This window comes from Periplaneta americana, chromosome 15 (genome assembly GCF_040183065.1).
Source record: "Periplaneta americana isolate PAMFEO1 chromosome 15, P.americana_PAMFEO1_priV1, whole genome shotgun sequence".
NCBI lineage: Eukaryota > Metazoa > Arthropoda > Insecta > Blattodea > Blattidae > Periplaneta > Periplaneta americana.
The window spans coordinates 9,763,617-9,779,799 of NC_091131.1; the positions used below are offsets into that span (position 1 = coordinate 9,763,617).

The 16,183-nt window shown below is 36.4% G+C and overlaps 1 protein-coding gene across 2 annotated transcripts in view; it reads right to left on the reverse strand.

Moving 5' to 3' along the window:
- Positions 1-4,435: 4,435 nt before the first annotated feature.
- The window catches only part of LOC138714621 (putative fatty acyl-CoA reductase CG5065), a 57,596-nt gene continuing 45,848 nt past the window's right edge, over positions 4,436-16,183 (reverse strand). For both annotated transcript variants that reach the window (XM_069846650.1, XM_069846651.1), the window contains 3 exons: positions 15,988-16,183; positions 13,466-13,723; positions 4,436-5,840 (listed from right to left, as the gene is read on the reverse strand). The exon at positions 15,988-16,183 is cut by the window's right edge and continues 44 nt beyond it. In XM_069846650.1, coding sequence (XP_069702751.1) covers positions 5,702-5,840; positions 13,466-13,723; positions 15,988-16,183 — 593 coding nt within the window. In that variant the 3' untranslated portion in view covers positions 4,436-5,701. The remainder of the gene's footprint in view (positions 5,841-13,465; positions 13,724-15,987) is intronic.

Genomic DNA, 16,183 nt, shown 5'->3' on the forward strand with positions numbered 1-16,183 from the left:
TACTGTTTCACATCCTTTGTCTTTGGCAACCTCACCAAGTTGAGGAAGATTGAATTATTATTATTATTATTATTATTATTATTATTATTATTATTATTATTATTATTATTATTATTATTATTATTATATGCTAATAATCTGTAATTGAATACAGTTTGACAATTTACTTGTCTCCAATGGAAATATGTGTGTGTTCATGTGTGTGCAAGCCTACAAACACTGACCTATAACAGGTATAGTACCAGTAAGGGAAGAGTGGGCCACTTTTTCAATACAGTAATCGTTTTATTTTTACTGTGATTTACTTATATGCTGATGATAATGATGATTATGATGATGATGATGATGATAATAATAATAATAATAATAATAATAATAATAATAATAATACTTACTGGCTTTTAAGGAACCCGGAGGTTCATTGCCGCCCTCACATAAGCCCGCCATTGGTCCCTATCCTGAGCAAGATTAATCCAGTCTCTACCATCATATCCTATCTCCCTCAAATCCATTTTAATATTATCTTCTCATCTAAGTCTCGGCCTCCCCAAAGGTCTTTTGCCCTCCGGTCTCCCAACTAACACTCTATATGCATTTCTGGATTCGCCCATACGTGCTACATGTCCTGCCCATCTCAAACGTCTGGATTTTATGGTCCTAATTATGTCAGGTGAAGAATACAATGCGTGCAGTTCTGCGTTGTGTAACTTTCTCCATTCTCCTGTAACTTCATCCCTCTTAGCCGCAAATATTTTCCTAAGCACCTTATTCTCAAACACCCTTAACCTATGTTCCTCTCTCCAAGTGAGAGTCGAAGTTTCACAACCATTCAGAACCGGTAATATAACTGTTATAAATTCTAACTTTCAGATTTTTTGACAGCAGACTGGATGACAAAAGCTTCTCAACCGAATAATAACACGCATTTCCCATATTTATTCTGCGTTTAATTTCCTCCCGAGTGTAATTTATGTTTGTTACTGTTGCTCCAAGATATTTGAATTTTTCCACCTCTTCGAAGGATAAATCTCCAGTTTTTATAGTTCCATTTCGTACTATATTCTCGTCACGAGACATAATCATATACTTAGTCTTTTCGGGATTTACTTCCAACCCAATCGCTTTACTTGCTTCAAGTAAAATTTCCGCGTTTTCCCTAATCGTTTGTGGATTTTCTCCTAACATATTCACGTCATCCACATAGACAAGAAGCTGGTGTAACCCGTAATAATAATAATAATAATAATAATAATAATAATAATAATAATAATAATAATAAGTTACTTAGTTACAAATGGTTTTTAAAAAACTCATTGCCTCCCCACTTGGACGACTGAATAGCCTGGCATAACGAGACCAACATAGTAGGAGACATCCCTGGTCTTACCCTGATGATGGAACCTGTATGTAGTTCCAAAACGTTGGAAATGTCAAGTTCCAGGACACGGTGGATTACCCAAAAAGCCTACTTTCAATCATAATAATGCTCTCTACTTGCAGTCAGGGTACTACACTTATGACAATTTCTTGTTCTTCAAGAAGGCCATACCACACAGGGATGCTAACTCTGGTAAATCAAATTTTACGGATGCAAGTTTGGATGAATGCCTAATATACTAAATACAGAATCTACTAAGGAAACAGTTTTTTTTAATTGATTTGTATACATAATATGTATGATAAGACTTTCTCGTGTTAAATTCTAATGTACCGGTACCTTGTTTACATGTTTCGACATTTTATGGGTCATCCTCAGAACTGGTCGTTGTTGGTCTTGGTGCCTCTTGTTTTGTTTCCTGTGAGGGTGTGTTCGTGTGGTGTAATGTAGAGTCAAAGAGTGTGTGTGTTCTGAAATTGAGTTGTGTGTTGAGAATTTCGTTGGGGTATGTTTTCGTGTGTCTGTGTATTTCATATTGTTCTAGTAGGTTTAGTTTCTGGCTTTTTGGTTGGATGTGTAGTATTTCCATGTCTGTGTTGATGTCTCTGTGGGTGTGGTCAGCATTTGTGATGTGTTCTGCATATGTGGAGGTGTTTTGTAATTTTGATGTGTTCTTTGTAACGTGTTTGAAATGATCTGCCTGTCTGTCCTATGTAGAAGTTGTTGTAGGTGTTACATTTGAGTTTGTATACGGCTGTGTGGTTGTATTTGTTTGTTTGTGTTGTTTGTGTGTTGAGATGTTTTTGTAGAGTGTTATTTATTCTGTATGTGATGTTGTAATTTTGTGTGTGTTTTGTTTTCGTATGTTAGTGTGATGTATTTTTTGTGTTCTTGTGTTTGTGTTGAATTCTTATGTTTTTTGTGATTTTGTTTTGTCTTACGTATTATGTTGTCTATTATGTTGGGGTTGTATCCGTTTTCTTGTGCTATGTATTTGAGTGTGTTTAGTTCTTCGTTGTAATCCTGTTGGTTCATTGGTATGTTGAGTAGTCTGTGTACCATTGTTCGGAATGCATCTTGTTTGTGTTGTGTTGGGTGGTTGGATGTGTTGTGTATGTGTGTTGTTGTTGTTGTTGTTGTGGGTTTTCTGTATACTTTGAATGTGTGTTTGTTGTCTACTTTTGTTATTGTGATGTCTAGAAAATTTATGGATTTGTTGTTTTCAATTTCTAATGTGTAGTGTAGCTTTGGGTGTATTTTGTTTATGTGTTGGATCTGTCTTTTGTTTCCTTTGTATAGTATTAGTATGTCATCTACGTATCTGTGCCAATATATGATGTTGTCTGCGTGTTTGTTGTTGTCTTTGTTTAGTATGTATGTCTGTTCTATGTGGTGTAAGAATATTTCTGCCAGTTGGCTGGAAATGGGTGATCCCATGGGTAGACTTTCGGTTTGTGTGTAATATTTGTATACATAATTTTGATATCTGACATGAGCAACAAATAACAATTTTGCAAATTCATTTTTTAATTTGTATTTGGAGCTTGATACCACACTTTTTAGAACTTACTTTTCTACTGCTACAAAGTGATAAAATTCTGCACAACTAAATTTAAGGTTTTCCTTGATGCAGAGTTTAGCTTTTATTATTTCCTCACTTAAACAATTTCTCTCAACATTCCATACACGTTATTTATGATGCTGAATACATGCTCCACGAAAGCATTATCTGCAGGAATAGCAAATCCGTGTTGAACTACCAGAGATTTCTCTGAGGCACCCTAATCCTGGAAATATTTACAGTGCTTTCCAACGCTTATCAAAGGTTCATCTTTCACAAAGAAGAAGCCACTTCATTTAATAAGCACATTTGATTATAGATTATATCTTCATCTAGTTGAAGCACTAGTTTTTGTCCAGTACAAAATTTCTTCCATTTTGCTGTAGAATCTTTAAATTTTAAGGTTGAAAAATACTTGAAAAATCCCATATCTTTAGCAGCTGTGATTTTAAGGTTAAAATATCCCATGTGATACAGAAAAATCTCTTTTAGTCTTTTTACGAACTCTCTTATCACATAAAGGTACCAGCCACAAATAGGACCATAAGGGGTTGAAACCAGATGCTGGCCATACATTGAGAACTACCAAAATTTCTGGCCAGACTGATGAAATTGTCTCTGATTGAGGTTCTGGCTGATATGTAATCTAGACCCTACGATTTGCTTTGAACGAGACACGAATCAAGTACTGCAGATAAATGATGACATGCGAGCTAAATGTGTACCTTGTCTTCCATACCTCAGTGAAAAATATGGCATTTCGCTTTACAACTGGGATGTTGCAGGCTTACTATTTGGAGCGAGGGGTTATTTACCAAAATTTACATGTAATATCCTTAAATCCTTTAAAATTCCCTTTTATGAGGTTCAGAATATTGTAATGGAAATTCTGAAGGCCTCTCTTCAAATTCTACACTATCATCTATATGTTAACACGTAAATTTTTGTTTTAATGTACAAATCGAATCATTATTTTGCTCGTTTCATTTCCCTTTATCTTTTATGTTTGTTAATTCCGGATCCCAGTGGTCAACCTCACTTGACAGATGATTTGAAATAAATCTTAGTAGCAGGCAGTATGTACATCTCACTTGATGATGTGTATCAGAGGAAGAACAATTTTTTGTATGCATCTGAAGTCTGATTAGTGTACTTGTAGCTAAGCGGCGATGTATGCAATAGAGGGGAAGGGAACTGGCCATCCTACCTCATTATCTCCTGACCTAGTTGCCTCATAATTGTTGGTATCACTTGTGAGGTTCAGACCTGTCTTCGGACAGTTGACTAAACAACAACAACCGGTCAAATATTGACTAGTTGGTAACCCTTACACCTACATACCAAATTAAAATTAAATATTATAATGCTGCCATTTTTGAGAACTTCAAAGTATATCTTCAGAATATGTATGATAAGACTTTCTTGTGTTAAATTCTAACGTACCTTGTTTACATGTTTCGACCTATTTATGGGTCATCTTCAGAACTGGTCGTTGCTGATCTTGATGCCTCTTGTTTTGTTTCCTGTGAGGGTGTGTTCGTGTGGTGTAAAGTGGAGTCAAAGAGTGTGTGTGTTCTGAAATTGAGTTGTGTGTTGAGAATTTCATTGGGGTGTGTTTTTCTGAAGATGACCCATAAATAGGTGGAAAAATGTAAACAAGGTACATTAGAATTTAACACAAGAAAGTCTTATTATACATATTCCGAAATGATACAGTGTTAAAAGTTGTGTAATCAAGATGTATATCTTCATGTGAGGCTAAAGAGCAGATTTCGCTCCACTGGGACTGGTACAGAAATTAGCAGCACACACTATGTCATGGAATAGGAGAACACACACAGCTGAACTCCATACATGAAGACCTCCAGTACCAGTACTATGGAATCAGGAGTGCTTTGATGAACTTTGAAATGTTACAACGGATAATGGCATTATATAGTTCCCTTTTATTTACAGCATGTGAAATGTCTCAGAGCTTTGAAAATGTAATGGTACATTAACAAATTCAAGTTATAAGTAGAATTCGACTTAATACATATTATAACCGCACTTTTTAGAAAGGAACTAAGACAAAATTTGCCATTTTTATTTTTACTGATGAAATGATTTATAGTTTCAAAACGCACTGACTGGCAAGGAAAGGAATCTACTTAAACCTTTCCCTGTATCTTTAACATAAAGTTTATATTTATGCCCATTGTGCAACTCAAACCAAGAAATGGATTCGGAACACCTCAAAATCTGTGCTTCAGTGGCTGGCCATGATAATATCTTTGAAAAATATTGGAGTACAAAAGGTCAAATGACTTTATTGTCAAACGCCTGGCATTAGAAAACAACAACAACAACAACAACAACATATTTATAGTACGGCACCTATACATTGGTATTTATTTATGAAATTAAGTTATTTTGCTCTCCTGAAAAGTAGAAAATTTTTACTTAGTTCATTTCTAAAACGTGCGATTCAATTGCATTTCTCAACAATCTGCAGATTCCTCTTGTTGTCATATTTTTTTGTTTCTTTGTACTGTTGTCATAACTATTTCCATAGAACTCTAATTATAGCAATACCGATACTTTATACATGTAACTTCATATAATGATCATTATGAAAGACGCTGTAACATGTTTAATAATCTTTAAACTTTATTCAGTATGGATCTGCTTACGGAAGTTAGAAATTACAGAAGAAATGTTTACGCTACGATATTGTTACCTTATGTTCATCACCTAGTAACAGAATAATCTGGGTAGGACTGTCACAGCATTGAATTAAGATACACAGGTATGTATTTAGTGCCTACTCCAAACATATTATTACTTCTTACGTATGTAACAAGCATATACAGCATGAACACGCAGACAACAGACAAAAGCAGCTGATGCATCCAGAACAATCTGAAAATAAGAGAAATACGTATTTTACATACAGATAACAATAGCTTAATAATTGTACTTACTCTAGGGTCTGAAAAAAAGGCAGTAAAATTACTTGGTATCCATCTTGATACAAAACTAACCTGGGATTGCCACATCGAATATATTTCTCGGAGACTGTCCAGAGTCCTGTACCTCTAAAGAGTAATTAGAGACAAAATACCTGGGCAGTACCCTACCTAAGAAGTGTTTGTTTTGCTATTTTTCATAGCATACCGGTATTAAAGCATGGAATTCTGGTGTGGGGGAAACAGTAATAAACTTATTGAAGTCCTACTGATTCAGAAGAAAGCAATAAGAATTATCACACAAGTACCAAATAAATCTGCTGTCCAAAAATCTGAAAGTTAGAATTTATAAAACAGTTATATTACCGGTTCTTCTGTATGGTTGTGAAACTTGGACTCTCACTCTGAGAGAGGAACATAGGTTAAGGGTGTTTGAGAATAAGGTGCTTAGGAAAATATTTGGGGCTAAGCGGGATGAAGTTACAGGAGAATGGAGAAAGTTACACAACGCAGAACTGCACGCATTGTATTCTTCACCTGACATAATTAGGAACTTAAAATCCAGAAGTTTGAGGTGGGCAGGGCATGTAGCACGTATGGGCGAATCCAGAAATACATATAGAATGTAAGTTGGGAGACCGGAGAGAAAAAGACCTTTAGGGAGGCCGAGACGTAGATGGGAGGATAATTTTAAAATGGATTTGAGGGAGGTGGGGTATGATGATAGAGACTGGATTAATCTTGCACAGGATAGGGACCGATGGCGGGCTTATGTGAGGGCGGCAATAAACCTTCGGGTTCCTTAAAAGCCATTTGTAAGTAAGTAAGTAAGTACCAAATAAATCATATTGTAAACCACTGTTCATACAGGAGTCCAACTTAACAGCTGTCAATGAATATATTCTGGAATTCCTTCTTTACATCAAGAAAAATCTTTATGGCTTCACCAGTAGGATGGATAAACATGAGTATAATACTCGTAATAAAGAAAAACTGGACATACCATTATGCAGACTATCCAAAGTTAAAAGTAGTCCTTATATCCTGTACTGTAGAATGTTCAACATGTTACCACAAGAAGCACAGGAAGTGTCACTAGACAGATTCAAAGTCAAAGTGAAAACGTGGCTTCTTAGAAACCCATTCTATTCTGTACAAGAATATTTTGAGTCAGAAAATCATGCTGTAGAGATTTTTTTAGGTTTCTTTCTCTGAGTTTTATTATTATTTTGTAACTTACTTACTTACTTACAAATGGCTTTTAAGGAACCCGAAGGTTCATTGCCGCCCTCACATAAGCCCGCCATCGGTCCCTATCCTGTGCAAGATTAAGCCAGTCTCTATCATCATACCCCACCTCCCTCAAATCCATTTTAATATTATCCTCCCATCTACGTCTCGGCCTCCCTAAAGGTCTTTTTCCCTCCGGTCTCCCAACTAACACTCTATATGCATTTCTAGAACCGCCCATACGTGCTACATGCCCTGCCCATCTCAAACGTCTGGATTTCAAGTTCCTAATTATGTCAGGTGAAGAATACAATGCGTGCAGTTCTGTGTTGTGTAACTTTCTCCATTCTCCTGTAACTTCATCCCGCTTAGCCCCAAATATTTTCCTAAGCACCTTATTCTCAAACACCCTTAACCTATGTTCCTCTCTCAGAGTGAGAGTCCAAGTTTCACAGCCATATAGAAGAACCGGTAATATAACTGTTTTATAAATTCTAACTTTCAGATTTTTGGACAGCAGACTGGATGATAAGAGCTTCTCGACCGAATAATAACAGGCATTTCCCATATTTATTCTGCGTTTAATTTCCTCCCGAGTCTCATTTATATTTGTTACTGTTGCTCCAAGATATTTGAATTTTTCCACCTCTTCGAAGGATAAATCTCCAATATTTATATTTCCATTTCGTACAATATTCCCGTCACGAGACATAATCATATACTTTGTCTTTTCGGGATTTACTTCCAAACCGATCGCTTTACTTGCTTCAAGTAAAATTTCCGTGTTTTCCCTAATCGTTTGTGTATTTTCTCCTAACATATTCACGTCATCTGCATAGACAAGAAGCTGATGTAACCCGTTCAATTCCAAACCCTGCCTTTTATCCTGAACTTTCCTAATGGCATATTCTAGAGCGAAGTTAAAAAGTAAAGGTGATAGTGCATCTCCCTGCTTTAGCCCGCAGTGAATTGGAAAAGGATCAGATAGAAACTGACCTATACGGACTCTACTGTATGTTTCACTGAGACACATTTTAATTAATCGAACTAGTTTCTTGGGAATACCAAATTCAATAAGAATATCATATAATACTTCCCTCTTAACCGAGTCATATGCCTTTTTGAAATCTATGAATAACTGATGTACTGTACCCTTATACTCCCATTTTTTCTCCATTATCTGCCGAATACAAAAAATCTGATCAATAGTCGATCTATTACGCCGAAAACCGCACTGATGATCCCCAATAATTTCATCTACGTACGGAGTTAATCTCCTCAAAAGAATATTGGACAAAATTTTGTACGACGTCAACAAAAGTGATATTCCTCGAAAGTTACCACAGTTGGTTTTGTCCCCCTTTTTAAAAATAGGTACAATTATGGACTCCTTCCATTGTTCTGGTACAATTTCCTTTTCCCAAATAGCAAGTACAAGTTTATAAATTTCGCTATATAATGCACTTCCACCCTCTTGTATTAATTCTGCTGGAATTTGATCGATACCTGGAGACTTGTACTTTTTCAGATTTTCTATCGCAATTTCGACTTCTGAAAGCGTGGGTTCGGGTATAAATGGCTCAGCAGTTTGTATTTCAATTTCGTCCCGATCATTTCTATTTGGCCTATGTACATTTAGTAGTTGCGCAAAATAGTTTTTCCATCTGTTTAGGATTGATGGAGAGTCTGCAAGCAAGTCACCATTCTCATCCTTGATCACGTTTACCCTTGGCTGATATCCGTTCTTAAATTCCTTTATACCCTTATATAAATCTCGAATGTTTTTATTCTTACTATTTGTTTCTACCTCATTCAGTTTTTCCTTCAAGTAACCTGTCTTTTTATTCCTAAGTGTACGACTTGCTTCCCGTCTTTCATTGAAATAATTATCTCTCTTCTCCTCAACTGGATCCTGTAAGAATATCAATTTTGCCTGTTTCCTTCTTTCTACTACCATGCAACAATCTTCATCAAACCACGGTTTCTTTTTCTTAGTTTCATAATAACCTATGCTCTGCTCAGCTGCAATTTTGATACTATCTCTGATATTTTCCCACACGCTATTAACATCTAATTCTTTCTCAACTTCGTCGGAACTTTCTAAAGTGGCAAACCTATTCGAAATTTCGACCTGATAATTTTGCTTAGCTTCCTCGTCAATTATTTTGTAACATATTAGAAAATTCTCATAAATTGTTAAGTTAATTCTTGTTTTATTGTATATAAACAGAGCATATCAAATAATATTTGTGATCAGTGTGTTACAATTTTCATCTCGATATTAGCCTATTTTTGACAATCTTGACTCTCAATTGTAAACTCTAAGGAGTATTTAGGATCATTTTGTTTTATCTTCAGTGGAGTAATAGAATATTTTTCATTTTAGTACGATAATTTCACACTTGTAATTAGACAATGTTATTAGCTTTGCTATAACTACAGCTAGTAAATACTATACTACTACTACACTATTATCAGTTTAGTCACTGTCACTATTTACATTAGAAATGCGGAGTGTTGGAGTCACCCCCATACAACTTAAATCATTATCTCGAGTGTGCCAATCCCGATTTCAAACTTGTTTATGGTTTAGAATAACTCTTCTCGGGTTCTCAGCCAGATGAGTTGGAGATTAGCTAGCCGTCGAAAGCTTGGAAGCTAATCTCCAACTTACCTGGCTGAGAACCCGAGAAGAGTTATTCGATATAACATGCCAGGAAAGCCTCAAGTCATACAATGTTTATGGTTTATATATTATTTTAATGTACCGAAGTACATATGATATTTCCATGCAGATATTCTGCGTCATCATACGATGAAAGAGTAATGGAACGGAGAAAAATTCTCTCCGGCGCCGGGATTTGAACCCGGGTTTTCAGCTCTACGTGCTGATGCTTTATCCACTAAGCCACACCGGATACCCACCCTGGCGTCGGACAGAATCGTCTCAGATTAAGCTCCAACTCTTGGGTTCCCTCTAGTGGCCGCCCTCTACACTACATCATAGACGTCTATGAACGTAGGACTGAAGTCCACACATGTGCTGAGGTGCACTCGTTGTGAGTGACTAGTTGGCCGGGATCTGACGGAATAAGCGCCGTCTTAAATCACGAAATGATTTACGCATATCATATATATTATTTTAATGTACCGAAGTACATACGATATTTCCATGCAGATATTCTGCGTCATCATAAGATGAGGGAATTTTTCTCCGTTCCACTGCTCTTTCATCGTATGTTTATGGTTATTATTGCCTTAACTATTCTAAGAAAGGTACTGAAAGTTTCAGAAGTACCGGTACAGGCTTACTCAATGGGTAGTAGCTCTGTATATGTGATTGGGGTGTTGACAACACCCCACGTGACTGCTTAAGGGTTAAGTGCACTCAGTAATTTTCTATTAAAGAACTTTACTGCCATAATGAAAATATACATTTTCAGGAATAAGTTTTGAGTGGTCTGTATTGATTTGACTGGCAAAGGTAAACATGACCTCGGAAAAAACCAACAAGCTAATCAGGCCAAGTGATAAATTCAAACTAAAGCCCAAATAAAGCTCAGACAACGAGTCCAATTTGTTACAGCCTGAGTTATTTGGGTAGCTAACATTTATTCATGGAGATTAATTTGCTGTCAATATATATATGTTGTTTTCTAATGCCAGGCATTTGACAATAAAGTCATTTGACCTCTTGCACTCCAATATTTTTCAAAGATATTATCATGGCCAGCCACTGAAGCACAGAATTTGAGATGTTCCGAATCCATTTCTTGGTTTGAGTTGCACAATGGGCAGTTAGGGGACTGATATATTCCAATTCTATGCAGGTGTTTGGCCAAACAATCATGGCCTGTTGCCAATCTAAATGCAGCTACAGACGATTTTCGTGGTAAATCGGGAATTAACTGTGGATTATGATGCAGAGAGTTCCATTTTTTCCCTTGAGATTGCGTTATCAAATTTTGTTTCTTGAAGTCTAAGTACATAGGTTGGATAAAAAGTAATGGCAACACTCCTGTCACGTGACGATGGTACGTTCGAGAGCTGCCAGCTGTGTGGACATGAACAAGGACTGTTAGATGAATTAGTGCAGCCAGCGGCGACAGTACTCTGTCAATCTACTGCAGTGTGTAGAACGTTCACTTTCATAGGGATAGTGCGAGCGCCCTAAGACCATCCTTACAAAACTAGAGCAACGTTCCTGGATCAAAATTGAAATGGCACGAGGTCATAGTGCACAAGAATGTTTTCAGGGACTGCGTGAAGCATGTGGCGATGCAGCATTGCCATATCGCACAGTTGCACGATGGGTTAAAGCGTTTCGGGAAGGCCTTGTTGCACCGGTACCAAAGGGAAGGTGACGACTTTCTTGGACGAATCGTCGCTATGGACGAAACCTGGACTCACTCGTATGAACCAAACTTGAAATGCCAATCAAATGAATGGAAGCATCCCGGTTCTCCTCGTACAAAGAAAGTGCGCCCTACACAAAGTGCTGTGAAGGAGATGTTCATTGTGGCGTATGACATTGATGGGGTAATACTGCACCACGCTGTTCCTCCAAGGCAGACGGAAAACGCGGACTACTGGAACATCCACCGTACTCACCCAATATGATCCATGCGATTACGATCTTTTCACCAAAGTGAAAGAACCACTGCGAGGGACCCGGTACAATACCAGAGATGAACTTATCCATGCTTTAGGGCGGTCAGTATGGAACATCAACAAAGATGGACGCGCTGATGGTGTACGATGCCTTCCAAACATTTGGCAAAAGGTAATAAATAAGGGGGGCGACTATAAAGAAGGTACGTAAATGTTGTACCCCTGTGAATAAAGCCATGTCAGAAATATCAAACTGTTGCCATTACTTTTTATCCAACCCAAGAATGTAGATTTAATAAATCTTTTTCACAGAGTAATACGTAGATTTAGTAACAGGTCTGTAAGTAGCAGTGCTGCCCTTCTTTGCTAAAGCATCCGCATTCTCGTTTCCCAGGATTCCACAATGGGATGGTATCCATTGGAATACAATTCTTTTATTGAGTGTTATTAATTGAGAGAGCATTTTAGTTATTTCTGCTGTTTGAGATGAAGGTGTAGACTATTGATAGAATAGCTGCTTTGGAGTCTGACAATATAACTGCATTCTTAAATTTATTGATGTGACATAGAAGATTCCTGAGACTTTCACTTATTGCAATGATTTCTCCATCAAAAGTTGTTGTTCCATATCCAAGAGATCTATAAAGTGAGAAGAGACAGCACGTAACACCTGCACCGGCACCTTGTTCCCTGGAGATCAAGGATCCGTTGGTGTATAAATGAAGCCAGTTTTGTGGAGGGTACCTAATATTAATTGTCTCTAAAGACAATTGTTTCATTATTTCAGTGTTTACTTCTGATTTCAGTATTTCTTGTGTTGAATTTAGATTATACTCTATATTTAATAGACTTAAAGGATTTGGTTTAATTTGTAAGTTTATATATATATATTATCAGTCTTACTAATAAACCGTGTATAGTTTTTATACGAAACTTATGCGGAGTTGAGACAGAAAACGTTACTAATAAACCGTGAATAAGCTATGGACATATAAACAGGCTGTAACTATACAATGGGAATTGCTTTGAAGTGGTTATATACACGAAAGCCCTTGTTTAAGCGTTGTATATAGGGAAAAAATGGCCGCCTCTTTAACAGCTGTTCGTATCGACTGTCATTTTATGATGATGTTTACCTTGTAACCACAGAAGAACAAACCAAAGATCATAGAATTATTAGAATAATATTGCTGTAGCTTGTACTCTATCGATATTTAACACACCACACTAGAGCGCTCTACTGGATCCAGTAGAGAACCTCAGATATTCTATTACCTTTCGTAACGATGTAATGACGAAACTATGACGTAGCTGTGTAACAGTTATACTGTTATACACGACGTATGTAGTGATTATTAGTAAGGAATTTACACACGACTTATAAACGAGCTACTCATTGTATAAGTATAAGACAGTTAAACGTTTGTATATAGAGTTTTTATTAGTAAGACTGTATATATATATGGCCCAATATATGCAGTGATCTGATATGGTAGATCTTACCTTAATGTAAACCTATAAACACAAAGGACTAATATGAATGACGTCATATGGTGTAGAAACGAAACCAGAAGTAGCACACCAAAGAGACTGGAATTAAGATGTGATGGAAGCTGAAAGTCTACAAGAAAATTAGTGTACAGATATAAAAATGTGGCATTTGATGTAGAAGGAACGTCCAGAGAAGACGTGAAGATGTCACTCATATTATAATCTGATAAATGCAGTCAGAATCACCTTTTGAATTTCATTCTAGCTTCAGGGATACTTGAATCATCCAATTTCATGATAAATCTTCGCAAGCCCAGCACCCATCTTTTTATATATTCTTGCAGGTCCAGTTTGGAAGCCTCGAAATTGAACTCTTTCTTGTCATCTGGAGTCATGAAGCTTAGTAATGACCGTAAGTTTGAATTCCTGAATGTCCATTCCTTGCATATGAAGAATTCTATGGCACGTAGGGATGTGAAAATCCTCATTTGGGCCTTGAGTAACCTGGAAAGAAAGTAAGTCTGAATAACTTACAACACGAAATCTAAACACACAAAAATTCTCCACACATCATTATATTATTTTCTTTACTGCAAAGCATCATTGGTTCTTAACCTGGGATAAGTCGCTACATACAGTATCATTGAGAAGGTCACATATACCCGGCATTTTGCTGAGGTTTCTACAGTAGTAATAGTAGTAGTAGTAGTAGTAGTAACAGCAGTAGTAGTAGTAGTAGTATAAGTAATAATAATAATAGTAGTAGTAGTAGTAGTAGTAGTAGTAGTAGTAGTAGTAGTAGTAGTGATAGCAGTAGCAGTAATAGTAGTAATAGTAGTAGTAGTAGTAGTAGTAGTAGTAGAAGTAATAATAATAATAGTACCGGTAGTAGTAATGATAACAGTAGCAGTAGTAGTAGTAATAGTAATACTAGTATTGTTCTTATTTTAATAGTCATACTTTATTGTACTTTTGGGAGATTAAGAATATTTTCATTTTATTTATTTTATTTAAATAATTAATTTATATATATATATATATATATAATCTTATATTAACAAAAAATTGAATTACCAACATTTAATAGAATATCCATTATAAATTCTAGGAGCTGTTAATTTCATCTCCACAACAATTTACCAGTAGTAATAGTAATAGTAGTAATAATAGCAGTAATAGTAGTAGAAATAGTAGTAACAGCAGTAATAGTAATAGTAGTAGTAGCAGTACTAGTAGTTGTGGTAGTAGAAGTAGTAATAGTAGTAGTAGTATTAGCAGTAGCAGTTGTAGTAATAGTAGTGGTAGTAGAAGTAGTAATAGTAGTAGTATTAGCAGTAGCAGTAGTAATAGTAGTACCAGTAATAGTAATAGTAATAGTAGTAATATTAGCAGCAGTAGTAGTAGTAGTAGTAGTAATAGCAGTAGTAGTAATAGTAGTAGTAGTAGTAGTAGTAGTAGTAGTAGTAGTAGTAGTAGTAATAGCAGTCGTAGTAATAATAGCAGCAGTGGCGTAGCGTCAATGTAAGCTAAAAAGCTAAGCTTCCCCAATTAATAATAATTTCATAATAAACCTGCAGTTTATGAACAAAATTATTTATTAATTTTAATAGAATTTATATTTACGCGTTAAATATTGTGATGCGGCAGCTCAGGATGATTTGTGATGCAGCAGTAAACAAGAAGCCTGCACACACCAGCTTCCAAGCAGACTGGTTTCTTCTGTGTAACCCACCCCACAGATTTTCCATCCTTTTCTAACTAAACTAACCTGGTCGCAAGGCTAGCAAGAAGCTAGCTTTTACATTGAAAATAATGTAGTTTCCGAGTTATCCCTTTCGTGAGTTGTGTTCAGTTGAAGTGTTAGTGTGCATTGTGGCTGATATAATAAATAATGAGTGAAATAACATTTCCTGACACTGATTTACTTGAATTTTTAGGACAATTCTATTATCAAGACTGGCTTACGAACAAAAGTGCGATTTAAAAAACAAATGACCGTGTCTATTTGTTAGAGATATGAAATCATATATTTTACTACGTACCATTTGAGATGATGCCCTATTGGTGTTACTTACGAGGTTCCAACCAATCTTCGGACTGCTGACTTGACATTGACTACTATTATTTTATTTTAAGACTATATTTTTGTAATACGTTTTCTCATATGTACAAGAAAAACAACTTGAGTTAGCTTCCCCTGCTCAAAATTTCATGCTACGCCACTTAATAGCAGTAGTAATAGTAGTTTTTAGTAGGTTATTTTACGATGCTTTATCAACATCTTAGGTTATTTAGCGTCTGAATGAGATAAAGGTGATAATGCCGGTGAAATGAGTCCGGGGTCCAGCACCGAAAGTTACCCAGCATTTACTCATATTGGGTTGAGGGAAAATTCCGGAAAAAACCTCAACCAGGTAACTTGCCCCAAATGGGGATCGAATCCGGGCCACCTGGTTTCGCGGCCAGACGCGCTAGCCGTTACTCCACAAGTGTGGACAGTAGTAGTAGTAGTAGTAGTAGTAGTAGTAGTAGTAGTAGTAGTAGTAGTAGTAGCAATAAATTACTTAATTATTTATTTAACGGTGCTTCCAATTGCAGAGAACATTAGTGTCGGAAATGAAGATGGACGATAATAATAATAATAATAATAATAATAATAATAATAATAATAATAATAATAATAATAATAATAATAATAAATACTTGTGAATGAACAGAATGGTAGTGTGGAATAGACCCAGCAACTTATGTCTGTAGTAGTTACTCACCACGGCTTCTTCAGGGACAGCAGCAGGAACGCATCTAGAAGGGCGGCAGGTATCAGCTGCAGGAAGAAGAAGCACATGAGGTGCACCAGAGCACTGCCGCGGATGGCACCTCCAGGGTACCAAACTGCTTGCAGGGAGGGACACTCACTGTACTCCTTGAGTCCCAGCTCGATGAACTGGTTCCACGTGACCGCCA